Consider the following 13,236-nt stretch of genomic DNA (forward strand, 5'->3'; position numbering starts at 1 on the left):
AAAAAAGTAAGTAACCTGGTTGCCTTCAAATTTTGAGTTTATTGAAATTAAAAATGTTAGTTGATACAATGAAGGAAATTTGTTTAATAAATAGAAAGTCAAAATATTATTGTATCTGTAACCACATAAAAAAATTTGATAAATTATGAAAATAGCACTATTTGACGTTTTACTGCGTCATCAGAAATAAAACACACAATTACCCAATATGCTTACAAAATCTTTTAATAATATTTTAATAAAGGTTGTCGAATTTTAAAAAAAAATGTTCATTGTATTAACTCACAACTCAACATTTTCATTTCAATGAACTCAAAAATGTAAGGCAACCAGGTAACTTTTTTTCTAAATAATTTTTTACAGGGTAGTAGTTACAGTGCAAATAGCCGCTGTCTTTGAAAAAAATGGAGAAAAAAAAAAAAATATATATATATATATATATATATATATATATATATATATATATATATATATATATATATATATATATTCTCTTTATGAAGAACCATCCTGCCCTTAACCTTTCCCGTCACTTGGGGTAAATGTACGAAAATGTTTGAGTAAGATTGTACAAAGTAGCCCCCAACTAAGCAAAACAACCAGCAGGGGCTAACTTTAAACCTTTCAATGGTAAGTTTGATTTAAAACTGCATTCTTCATCACAATCAGTGGTTAATCTTCTAAAAATAACAATACCAGTATTGTAAGGTGTTGTAGCCCGCTACATGAGAGTAGGACAGTGTTTACTTAAAAGGTAGGTGTGTTTTACAGGTCACTCCCACATACTGTTGAGTTTACTTGAGTGAGATTAGCATTTTTCCTCCTTGTGATTTTAGAGTAACATTCTGCAGTTGTTGGCATTGCAGGTTTGAAAAGGTGGCTTCAGTTAATGGACTATGGCCTTTGTGTGTCTGTTTACTTGGAAGAAACAGATGGCAGAAGAGGTAATTGAAGGGCAGCAACAGGCTCAGGCTTTCCTGGGAGAAATTGGGAACTTTTTCCTTTCTTCAGGAACTCCATCACGGCAGACTATTAGTAATTCCTTGGTGGTAGATTTAAAAGATGATGCTATAATCAAAGAAGCAACACTCTGCTTTATGCATTCAACCAAAAAAATGTACCGTATGACACCAAGTGGAAATGCCGTCATTTTGCAATAGTTTTTTATCGACATTTAAGGAATATTTCGCAAATCTGTAATAGAAACGTAGCTAGTGATGCTTCGCCTTTGGCAAGCACCACTAATAAAATACATTTTGCTAAATCACTCAAAATGCTAAACACTATTTATCGGTAATTATTAGGGGTGTAAAGATTCACTCGTTTTCTCGATGCATCGATTACAAATCCTGACGATGCATATGCATCGATCTTGCAACATGTATTTTGAATCGTGAATCATTCATTTCGGCCGATCCTCGTTGTAAAACGTTAAGAATCGGATGAATTGCGATTCAAAAACGATTCAGTGCTTTAAAATAAACATTTGATTATATCAATACGTGAATTAATAGAGACTTTTTGCTGCGACAGCTGCGCCATCCGTGCTCTCAACAGTCACAGCTCTCCTTCACAGACGCATGAGCCACGCTCTTTACTATAACAACAGTACACCAGCGCAATTACTTCAGAATCATCAACATAAGGAAAATGTTCCATATAAAGAGAACAAAGAAGACTTTTCTTTCTATTCCGTGAAGAAAAGTTAGTTTAGGATTAGCTGGAAAAGTACCTGATATGTCTTCTCCATGGAAGCATCGCATGGTTAATGCCTGGAACACTGTAACACTATCATACACAATAGTTAGCATTAACTACTAATACATTTAAAGCCTTTTTAAATTTTGGCTCATTTAAATTTCTACAAATGCCATTTTATATAGGCTATTAAAGTAAAGTGTCTAATAATAATAAAATAATCAAGTAATAATATGAACTAACATTAACAATGGACAAAAGATTTTTTTTTTTTTTTTTTGTAAAGTCTCTAATGAACAGGAAGGTTCATTAGTTATCAAACTAATAATGAATCTGAACTTATGAAGCATTTATTTATCTTTGTTGATGTTAATTTCAACATTTACTAATACTTTATTAAATGCTTGTTAACATTAGATAATGCACTGTGAACTAATGTGAACAAACCATGAACAGCTGGATTTGTATTAACAAATACAGTAACAAATGTACTGCTCATGGTTAGTTCATGTTAGTCAATAAAATAACTAATGGTAACTAATGAAACCTTATTGTAAAGTGTAACTTTTTTTGTTTTGTTTTTTGTTTGTTTGTTTGTTTGTTTGTTTGTTTGTTTGTTTGTTTGTTTGCCATGGTGGCAAGGAACCAAAACTCCATCAGGTGACAGAATGGAGAAAAAAAATCTTGGGAGAAACCAGGCTCAGTCAGTTCTCCTCTGACCAGTGAACAAATAGATTATGATTCAGGCAAACATTACAGTTCAGAAGTCAGATTAGCAAGTATGTCATGTGAAGTTCTATAGTGTGCTCGAATAATTGCAATGTGAAACCAAACCAAAACTTAGCCAAATGTATAAAATATAGCAAAACATGACCTTTGTGCAAACTTTCAGGTGTGAAACGCCCTTAGACAGGTCAACTTTATTTAGTTACAATGACGATTGTCTCAAAGCAGCTTCACAGTGTTATACAGGAAAATATTCCACAGCAGCTCTTGAGAAAACGGTGATGTTATCAGTTTATTTTAATGTATTATGTAGAGACAATTTTGGCAGTTCAGTATTATAGTTTATACAAATAATTAAGACCTAATACATTAATTTTATTTGGATATTTAGTTGAAAAACTTGTGAAAAACGTGCAGAGGTTAAGTAGTAGGAAATTACTAGCAATGCAATGCAGCAATGCATTCTGTTAATTTTGTAAATTGGTAAGTTTCACAAAGTAATAGCCAAGTATCATCAGCATAACAGTGAAAAATATGCTTCCTAATAATATCTCCCAAGTGTAGCATGTACAGGGTGAAAAGCAATGGTCCTAGCACTGAGCCTTGCGGTACTCACAATATTACTGTTGTATTTGTTCATTTGCAAACTGCAAACATGTGCAGTTACTAATAATATTACTTAAGTTGTCTTATTGAAATGTATATTTTAAGTTGGGATGCAGATATAAAAATGGTGTTACACAGTAACCTCAAAAAAAAACTTTTATAGGGAACCTTTAAATGTTCTGACAGTGATTGAATTTGGGACTACTACTATCTTGACTTTAATTTTGTATTTGATTATTATACTTCACCACTGTTCTTACATATTTAAATCATGGTAACTAGTAAAACCACGCATGGCTCTTCAATTTGACTGTAAAAAATAACATAGTTATGAAAACAGTGGCCTAAACTAAGTAAACATAAAAAATAGAAAAATAAAAACCTTGTTTTAAACATTTAATACATTATACTAGACAGTAACCAAGGAAACTTTATATTTCGGCTGTTCCATAAGCATCCCCTAATGGAAGAGAGGTGGGGTAATTTTGCTGTTTCTCCTGTGTTGTTGAGAATGTCAGGGCTTTTTATCTGACTTAGACTAGTTTAAAATAGTTTAATTTATGTGGGTTTTGTAACAGAGAATTCTGCTCAGAATTCAAGTTGTACCGAAATTTTACTCCCTGAGAAATGTTGACTCCACTGCTTCTTGACTGGTTCATTTGGTGGTGAACTACATGAGTGGTCTCTATTTCTAAAGCAATTTGTAATATTTGAGCATTGTAACTATACAAAGCGGGTTACAATTTAAAGTTACAGTTTAAACATTCATTGCTATATTTAGAATTTATAATTAAATAAATGCTGTGTTATATGTTAAGTCACAGACAATCATGTTGTTACACGTGGAATTTACAAAAAAATAAATGCTGTTTTATAAGTTAAGTCACCGATAAGTGTACTAAAGGTCTGAAAGACTTGTAACTTAAATATTTTGAAACAAAATTGACTGTAGATTGTAAAAAGTTGATATCAATCCTTAATTTTGTGTTGAACAAATGATTAAGGCACCTCGAACTGACTATTCCGGTCTAATATGATTTCTGACCTGTACGGTTGCCAGAATAACAATAATACACTGTTTGTTAATAGACCAGAGGAGAACTGGCACCCCGACTGAGTCTGGTTTCTCCCAAGGTTTATTTTTCTCCATCATGCCCTGATGGTTTTGGTTCCTTGCCACTGTCGCCTTTGGCTTGGCTTGCTCAGTTGGGGACACTAAAATTTCGATCTAAGTTTTCAACTAAATATCCAAATAAAATGAATTACTATCAACTTAAATGAACTATATCAACTATATCACTGATCTGCCCACATTGTCGCTATATGATAAATTGAAGTGAGCTAATGACATCACCATTTTCTCCAGAGCGACTATACAGCCGAATCCAATTTTGTTGCAGCTGACATAGTTCCGTCTAAGTAAATATCAATACCTTTGTGCTTTAAAAGCTGTAAGATATAAGAAGTATAATTCAGGCACAGCATCATAGTGCAAAGTGGGTTTCCTTCCACAGATGCATAATTATCCATTTAATTAGCAAGTACTGGAGCCAGTTGGAACATAGGCATTTTTTTAAGACTGTATTAAGAACTAGTCTGACCAACTAGCAGTTAGACCTAACCTTTCTTGTAAGACTAGTTTTAGCAGTTTAAGTAACTGGCCTGTTGATAAGGAATCTTGCTTGTGGATCTAGTGAGATCCACAAGGTGAACTCTCAGTAGATTTAGCAGATAATAAAATAAAAGTAAGACACTTCACTTGTCACTTTGTCACTTTTATCAGTGTGTTCGCAGTATAGCCTACATATTTAAAAATAAACTTGCATAAAATACCAGCCTTTTCTAGTTACAAGACATGATTATATTTTGTGATTTGGGTGCTGGTTCCTGATGTTCAAGGTTTAGCTAGTTAGCCTGACCCTGTTACCATCTCCTGGTAGATTTTGTACCTATCATCTAATTCCAGAATGCATCAGTAATTTAAAATTGTGTACTTGCATGGGTCTTGTACCAGCTGAAGACATGCCAATGAGATGACTGAGAATGCTAACGGAAGCATCTATCATCATCCCTATCACAACTATCATATGACCACATATATTTGTTTACTGGAGGCAGTGCAGCATGTAGCAGATGAGTATCATACACAAATATCTATGCTCTATTTATGAGGAAAAATCACATTACGGAACAGAGGAATACAATTTCCTTGCAGTGTTAATGGCACAAATCTGGAGATATAGGTTAAAAAAGAATCACTCACATAGTCTACTGTGTCTCCATGAGAACAGTGGCAAGACAGCTTCCTTTAGCCATTCAATGGAGACAAAGATACATCATATGAACAGCACAGCACTTCTAAACAGAACACACATTATTCTGACGTGTCCAGCGAGACACTCATAGCAAAGGTAAGATTGTGTTCCAATGAGGAACAAACACTCCTCACTTCTTCCCCAGTATGGACCATGATGAACTCGCAACAGAACTTGTTTGCACATTGTTTGTATGCTTTCAGCAACTGCTGATGACCCCCTACCGCAAATCTCTGGCACTGAAAGAGGATGTACTGAAACCACGCCAGCATTTGTTTTGACTAAACCAGTGCCATCTGAAGGGAGTGATTCAGATATTGTTAAACGGAGTGTCTATTCACACTAAGTGCAAATAGCGTGCCTTTTTGGCAAGTGCTTTTCACACTAGCTCCGCCTAAAAATGCCTGGCTGTGCCAAACAACATTTAAAAAAAACTGCCCGTAGTTCAACGTCCTCAGTGGCACAATCAGTAAAGCATATGCATGGCTAATAGATCACTGTTTTGTCACGATCAACACGGCTTAGAATCTGTCTTTTGCAAAGCTTGCTCTTCTCTTCTTTTCTCATAACAAATCACATCAGCAAAGCATTTATTTTCAATAGAAAATAAGAAAATGTTCTAAATATGGAAATAAAGTGCCAAACAAAATGTTTAATAATAATAAAAACATGTATTGGGTAGGAAAGGAATAGGTGTAAGGAGGACTTTTATTATCCCTTTATAAGATGGCATTCCATTTAATAATTGAAATAATAATTTACACTGTTATTATTATTCCATCCTGTTAATGTACAACAATACTGAGGTGCAAATAGTATATATCTGTCAAAATAAAAGATAAATTACATGTAATTACTATTTATATGGCAAAGAACTGCTACTTTTATATGGTGTAAATAGAATATATCACTATTTTCACTTAGTAAATAGAATCTATTTGCATTGAGTGTAAATAGAATTTAGTTGCTATTAACACTTAGTGCAAATAGCCGCTGCCATTGTTAAATGTTCAGATGGAAGAGAGGAAACAGATACCAGCTCTGAGCTCTTATGTAAGAGGAAATATGACACTCCAGGATTGTTAACATGTAAAATGTTAATTATATTCTGCAGAAAGGAACTAAATAAAGAAAATGACTGTTCATTTTCAAATTCAAATTCATTCAAATTCATTTTGCTGAATGAGATATGGTTTTATAATATCTGAGTAACTAAAATGATCTGAACTTTTCACTACTACAAAGTAGTAACTTCTTTAACTTCTTTAACCAATGGTAGTTCAAAGATTTTTACCTTTTCCAGAAAGTTTGCTTTAAAAGCTGTTTCAAAGTCCCGAAGCGAACACCAAACAAAGTTTTGGCCTGATTTTTTTTTTTTTTTTTTTAACAACGTCACACCAATTGTTTGATTTCGCTTGACATATATTGCGGCCTTGAGTGTGGTGTTGAGTATAGCCTGAGTATAGTGATTCAATGTGAATACACAATATGTATTCACATTGAACATTATTTGGTGATTATAAAGCTCTGCAAAGAAAATCACAATATGTATTCACATTGACATGAGAGATAGCGATTTATATTAAAACGTATGATTTCTAAAATAAAAAAGTCCAAACCCTCAAGCTCTTCTGAATCTCTCCAGCATGCAGGCCTTCATCCAGGAAAGCCACTCCAGCCCCAGGCTTGCATGCGCTGCCCGTCTGGATCAAAGGCATCAGCAGCCCTGGAAGCTACTTATTACCCCCACCCTCACCCCTTTACCTCGCCCACATCCCCCCTGCTCTGCCAGCAGTAACCCGCTCACTTTGAAGCCTCTTTTTTGCCTATTTAAAAAGGAAAGCACAAAAAAGCAGGGCCTTGAATTGCCACCAGCCACGTCTATTTCACATCCATGTCAATGTAGAACCTTTGTGTTTCTGAATAGCACTCCTATTCTATGCATCTCTTTCTGAAGTTCTAAGAAGGTACGCTGTGACTCAGCACTCAGTAGCTTTAGCTAAGAGAGATGTGTTGTTGAGTAACTTTGCTTTTTTGAAATAATTGTTTTCTTTTTATTTCTCTATGGCTGTAAGGTTCTTTCTTTCTTTCTTTCTTTCTTTCTTTCTTTCTTTCTTTCTTTCTTTCTTTCTTTCTTTCTTTCTTTCTTTCTTTCTTTCTTTCTTTCTTTCTTTCTTTCTTTCTTTCTTTCTTTCTTTCTTTCTTTTCTCCCATTACATCTCCAGAGAATTGTTGTAAAGTATATTTTCCCAAGAATGTACGAGGAAAAGGAACTCAAAAATGAAAATTCTGTCATTATCAACCTGCTCTCCTGTTATTTATTAAGAATGTTCATGCTGCTCTTTTTTCATACAATTATAGTTAATGGGAACAGATGCTGTTGAGTTTTAAAAATGTAAACAAAAGAAAAGAAAGAAAAAAGAAAAATACCATAAACACCATTAAATGCTTAATTTGACTTGTCCACCTTGTTAGTTTAGAGTATGGAAAAGAATAGCATTCATACCCCTTTGTGTTCCACTGAAGAAAGAATATCATAGGGGTTTGGACCACGTGAGGCGGGAACTATTCCTGTAATGATATTCCTTGTTATATTTAAATTTCAAAGGCAAATCACAGAAAAGGTGTCTTTAGTGTCCTTGTGGATGGGAGTGATGTTTAGAATGATGAGTGTATTAGTTGACTGTTAGATAAGGGTTAGGTGTTACATTTCATTAACTGGTTGACATTTCTCCAACATTTGATCTGGTTGCAGCATGTGTTTAGAGCAGCTGGGCATGACATAAGCACACCCAAGATGGCAGATGTTAGATTCCTTCTTACAGCACTAAACTTCACTCAGGTCAAAGAAAGAAATATAAAAAAGTTAAAATATTGGCCAAATATTCAAGCGGCACTGTGCCTCTGAGGGCTTCCAGGGACCCTGCAGCAGCAAGCCTCACACCACGCTGTAATGATCTCATCTGTATGCAGTGTCTTCCTCAAATCTGTGTCATCACAAGCCTTATTTCCCAGCAGGTTTAAAGCTTCTACACATTATCTCTTTTCAATCTTTGTATCTCTCTCTCTCTCTCTCTCTCTCTCTCTCTCTCTCTCTCTCTCTCTCTCTCTCTCTCTCTCTCTCTCTCTCTCTCTCTCTCTCTCTCTCTCTCTCTCTCTCTCTCTCTCTCTCTCTCTCTCTCTCTCTCTCTCTCTCTCTCTCTCTCCCTTACAAATAGTTTGTAAAGTATTCCTTAGCCCCTTGAAATGTAAGAGCATGTGATATCCATTGGGAAAAGAGTCACACCCCATTTTAAGGAGATCTGTTACAGAAGCTCTGTGGGAATTAAGTTTAAAATGAATTGCTAGTATGTATCTCACGTTAACAATTGTTTATATGTTGTCACAAGGTCTGAATGTAATGCGTGATTCTTGTTCCAAATAATCATGTGTTAAACTGTATATGAGTTGGTATAAATGCTTTATAATCTTACAACTGAATTTAACCTTACAATGAAACCTAAACAAGACCTAAATAATTTTAAACACGGCTAAACCTTCTTAAACAGTGTATAAATGTGCAATGTGCTAAGATGTCTTTCAAACTTTCAAACTTTAAAGGCAACAGCGACATTGAGCGTTATCAAATGGCTAATAAGAAAATCCCATTCAAATATACCCGGCCGGTCGAAGATTGGCTACATGAGAAAGGTAACCCTCACAAGACCCTCAGTGTTTTTTTCCGTTGATTTTAATTTGCGTTCATATGCTCCTTGTCATGCCGTTTCGTTATATATTTTGTCCAACCAGGTCTGATCAGTCTTTGCTTAGCCTTTTGCTACTAATTAACCTAAAATGTTCATAATTTACTTCCCTTCCCCATTATGTAATATTTTCGTGTTATTTTTTTATTTTTTTTATGTGGATTGTGATCCTCTTTTGTTATTTCCATCAGATCATTGAGCAGTTAAAGGGACTGGTAACCAAGAATAACACTGCAGAAGTACATAGTTCCTAGACTCCAACTTTAAACATAAACCAGATCTCAACACAAGTTATGATGTTTGTTTTTTACTTTTCAGTGGAAAGATCTTCCATAGCACTAGTGTTGAATAGGCAAAAAACACAACCCTTAATGCACCACGTTTCTAAAGACAACGAATTGGCGCTGAAATATTAGTGAAACGCCACTTTGCTGACTTAATTGCTAACACAGTTTTGTGTTTAAAGCCGGTGATTAAATCGACCTACATCTCTTTACAGTTTCATTCAAAAACAGAATGACCATTCATCAAATTTACTATTAAAGTCCTTTAAATGCGTTTAAAGGTCATTGCCTAAACTACATAAGATGATTATAAAGTCCCTTTAACACTGTCTAAAGCCACTTTGAAATCCCATTAGTGGTTCTACATGCATGAATCAACATGATGTTCCTTTGAAATGTATGAGATGAGCTTTCTTCCTTTGCCCGCTCTAATATAGAATTGTAAATGTGTAATAGCCTTAATCGGCCTGCATTTCTATTTCTAACCATATGAAAAGCCATTTGGAATTTGCCCCAAACATTTGCATGAGAAGCACCTCACAGTGAAGACAATAAATAACTGCTGTAAAAAAAAAGTGCTAATTTTAATTTTTAATGCTATGCTTGCATTTTAAAAGCTCAAACGTTAATTATAAAGTTAATCAATTAGCTAAATAAAAAATACAATAAGTGACATAAACCATTCTAACTGTGTCATCTTTCACTGGTCTTCCCCTCAGGTCGTCAGCTGACCATTTTTAACACCCAAGCCACCATCTCAATAGGCGGTAATGACCGCAAGCGGCCATATCAAGGCCAGCTCTCTGGTCTCTATTACAATGGCCTGAAGGTTCTCAACATGGCAGCTGAAGGTCATGTTAACATCAAGATAAATGGCAGTGTGAGACTGGTGGGCGATGTACCTACCAGCAGAAGCCCCTCACGCACCACCACCTCCATGCCCCCAGAGATGTCCACCACCTTCATAGAGACCACCACCACACTGTCAACCACCACTACCCGCAAGCAGCGCTCACCACCAACCATTCAGGTATGAATTAGGATTGTCTTAGATTTCCTTTTCTTAGATTTTCTCCATTTAGTCTTCGAACTAGAGCTGTAGTTTGAATAGCTCCTTTGAAATGTATGAGATGAGCTGTCTTCCTTTGCCCGCTCTAATATAGAATTGTAAATGTGTAATAAATTCACGGAGCCTGGGGACAAAATTATAAAACTAGACAAATATGTGTTGTTGTTGTTGTTGTTTTTTTGTTTTGTGTACAAAACAAGAAGTGTAAGAAATCATCCACTTGATGCCATGTTCCACGATGTACCATACATTCTTAGACTTTAGAAATGAAGATACCCCAGTTCTCATGTCTAAACCTTTAACTACTGTCCTCTCAGTATTAAAGATTAAGAAGTATGCATGTTTTAACACAAAAGTCATCAGACCTTATGTGATTAGAGTTTCAAAGGGTAAAACTGAACACAAGTGAGCATTTGGAAAAATTTAAACCAAGTAGGTAAAAAGGTACACCTGACCACAAGTCTAGCTGAGGGGAAGATTATCAGTGAATAATATCTTACATTTTGGCATGTTCCTTACACAAAGCTATCATTTTGTTTTAGAAAATATTAAATATACTTTTGATCTTCTAACTTTTTGGTCCATTTGTGAGCCGAATCCGATCAATCATCCAGTTTTGGGAAAAGAGTTCAGTTCTGCCTAATATCTCATTTTGTGTTTCTTAGAAGAAGAAAAAAATAAATGATCAGAACAATATAATGGTGAGTATCTGATGTCAATCTTCCCTGGGGGTGAGCAAAACATTTCTGTCTGTATGTATTAGATGCCTTGTGCATTCTGTCGACTTCCAGAATGCTTTCTTTAACACATTCTGATGTGAGTCCAATGAATGTCTGATTGTGCTGACCATTTTATTGATGCTAGAGGAAAAATTGAAGCAAAAGTCTTCGTATTAAAGCCATAACTCTCCCTAGGGCACCACTCAGTGACAGGCAAAAAAAGACTTATTCTCTCCTCACCCTTAAACAGATCAACCAGCAAAATAATAACCTCTCATGTCAGCGAGCGCTGGCTGCGGCGAGACTTCATCAGTACTGCGTCAACCTACCCATTGATAAGAGCCTTCAAACTCACATGCAGACCATTGCAGAGTTTGAAGTCTTTTTTAATTTACCTTTTTTGCCATCTATATATGCAGTTTAGACAGGAGCTGGATGTGAACTCCTATCATGAGAGAACCATGACTGAACCTGTTAACTGCTAGGCCACAGCTCTAAATAAATGTTATTGTAAGCGCTGTTGCCTCACACTAAGAAGTTTCTCAGTTGAGTCATGTCTAAGTCAGGTTGCCATTTTTTATGGACTCTGCATGTCCACTGTATACGCCAGTTTCCCCTACAATCCAAAGACATGTCCTACAGACAATCCTACTGGTTAGGAGAACTAGAGTCTGCAGTAGGTGTAAGTAAAAATGTATTTTTTTTCTGTCTGTCTGTGTATTTTAGCCCTGCAATGGACTGGCAAAGTAAAATAGTCCAGGATGTTTTCAGAGATCCTGGGATAGAGTCCAGCACGTCCTTGTTACTCCTAGAATGAGATTTAAGAATAGGGTTAGGTTGACGGCTGGGTTTGGGACTGTAACAAAATTCTTTCATTTTAGTTAGATTTTTGGTTAGTTGGAGTAAGATTAAGCTTAGTACAATACTTGACAGGAATGTTTCTCCAGTATACATCCTTCTCTGATTTGCAAAATGGTAAAAAAAAAAAAAAAAGCTATAGAGCACTTATTAAAGCTACAGTGGGGCAAAAAAGTATTCATTCAACCTCCAATTGTGCAGGTTCTCCCACTTAAAAAGATGAGAGAGGCCTGTAATTTTCATCATAGGTACACTTCAACGATCAACAGAATAAGAAAATAAAACATCCAGCAAATCACATTGTCAGATAGTCAAACAGTCAGACTCCAACCTTCACTATGGCCAAGACCAAAGAGCTGTCAATGGACATCAGAAACAAAATTGTAGACCTGCACCAGGCTGGGAAGACTGAATCTGCAAAGATAAGCAGCTTGGTGTGAAGTAATCAACTGTGGGAGCAATTATTAGAAAATGGAAGACATACAAGACCACTGATAATCTCCCTCGATCTGGGGCTCTCCGCAAGATCATCACAAAAGAACAGTGAACAAATCATCACAAGTGAACCAAAATCCCAGAACCACACCTAGTGAATGACCTGCAGAGAGCTGGGACCAAAGCAACAAAGGCTACCATCAGTAGCACACTACGCCATGAGTGACTTGGAGAGCCAGACGTGTCCCCTTGGACCATTGCCAGTACATGTCCGGGCACGTCCAAAGTTTGCTAGAGAGCATTTGGATGATCCACAAGAGGATTGGGAGAATGTTATATGGTCAGATGAAACCAAAATAGAGCTTTTTGGTAAAAACTTTCAAAAAATTGAAAATCCGTGTTGCCCAGCGACAGTCCCAAAACATCACTGATCTATAAGAGATCTGCTTGGAGGAATGGGCTAATACCAGCAACAGTGTGTAAAAACCTTGTGGCAACTTACAGAACATGTTTGGCCTCTGTCATTCAAGTATTGAGATGAGCTTTTGTTATTGGCCAAATATTTATTTTCAAACAAATAATTTGCAAATAAATTCTTTAAAAATCAGACAATGTGATTTTCTGGTGAAAAATTCTCATTCTTTCTCTCATATTTGAAGTGTACCTATGATGAAAATCACAGACCTCAGTCATTTTTTTAAGTTGGAAAACTTGCACAATTGGTGGCTGACTAAATAAATACTGACTAAAATACTTTTTTGCCCCACTTTAATTAATCTGTAA

The 13,236-nt window shown here is 35.7% G+C and overlaps 1 protein-coding gene across 16 annotated transcripts in view; it reads left to right on the plus strand.

Annotated features, from left to right (window-relative positions):
* nrxn3b (neurexin 3b) overlaps positions 1-13,236 on the plus strand; it is a 442,510-nt gene that overhangs the window by 392,571 nt on the left and 36,703 nt on the right. For 12 of the 16 annotated variants that reach the window (XM_067417365.1, XM_067417366.1, XM_067417360.1 and 9 more), the window contains 2 exons: positions 8,946-9,035; positions 10,092-10,402. In XM_067417365.1, coding sequence (XP_067273466.1) covers positions 8,946-9,035; positions 10,092-10,402 — 401 coding nt within the window. The remainder of the gene's footprint in view (positions 1-8,945; positions 9,036-10,091; positions 10,403-13,236) is intronic. The other 4 variants (XM_067417364.1, XM_067417358.1, XM_067417359.1 and 1 more) reach the window with 1 other exon arrangement.

The sequence above is a fragment of the Pseudorasbora parva genome, chromosome 15 (genome assembly GCF_024679245.1).
Source record: "Pseudorasbora parva isolate DD20220531a chromosome 15, ASM2467924v1, whole genome shotgun sequence".
NCBI classification, from domain to species: Eukaryota; Metazoa; Chordata; class Actinopteri; order Cypriniformes; family Gobionidae; genus Pseudorasbora; species Pseudorasbora parva.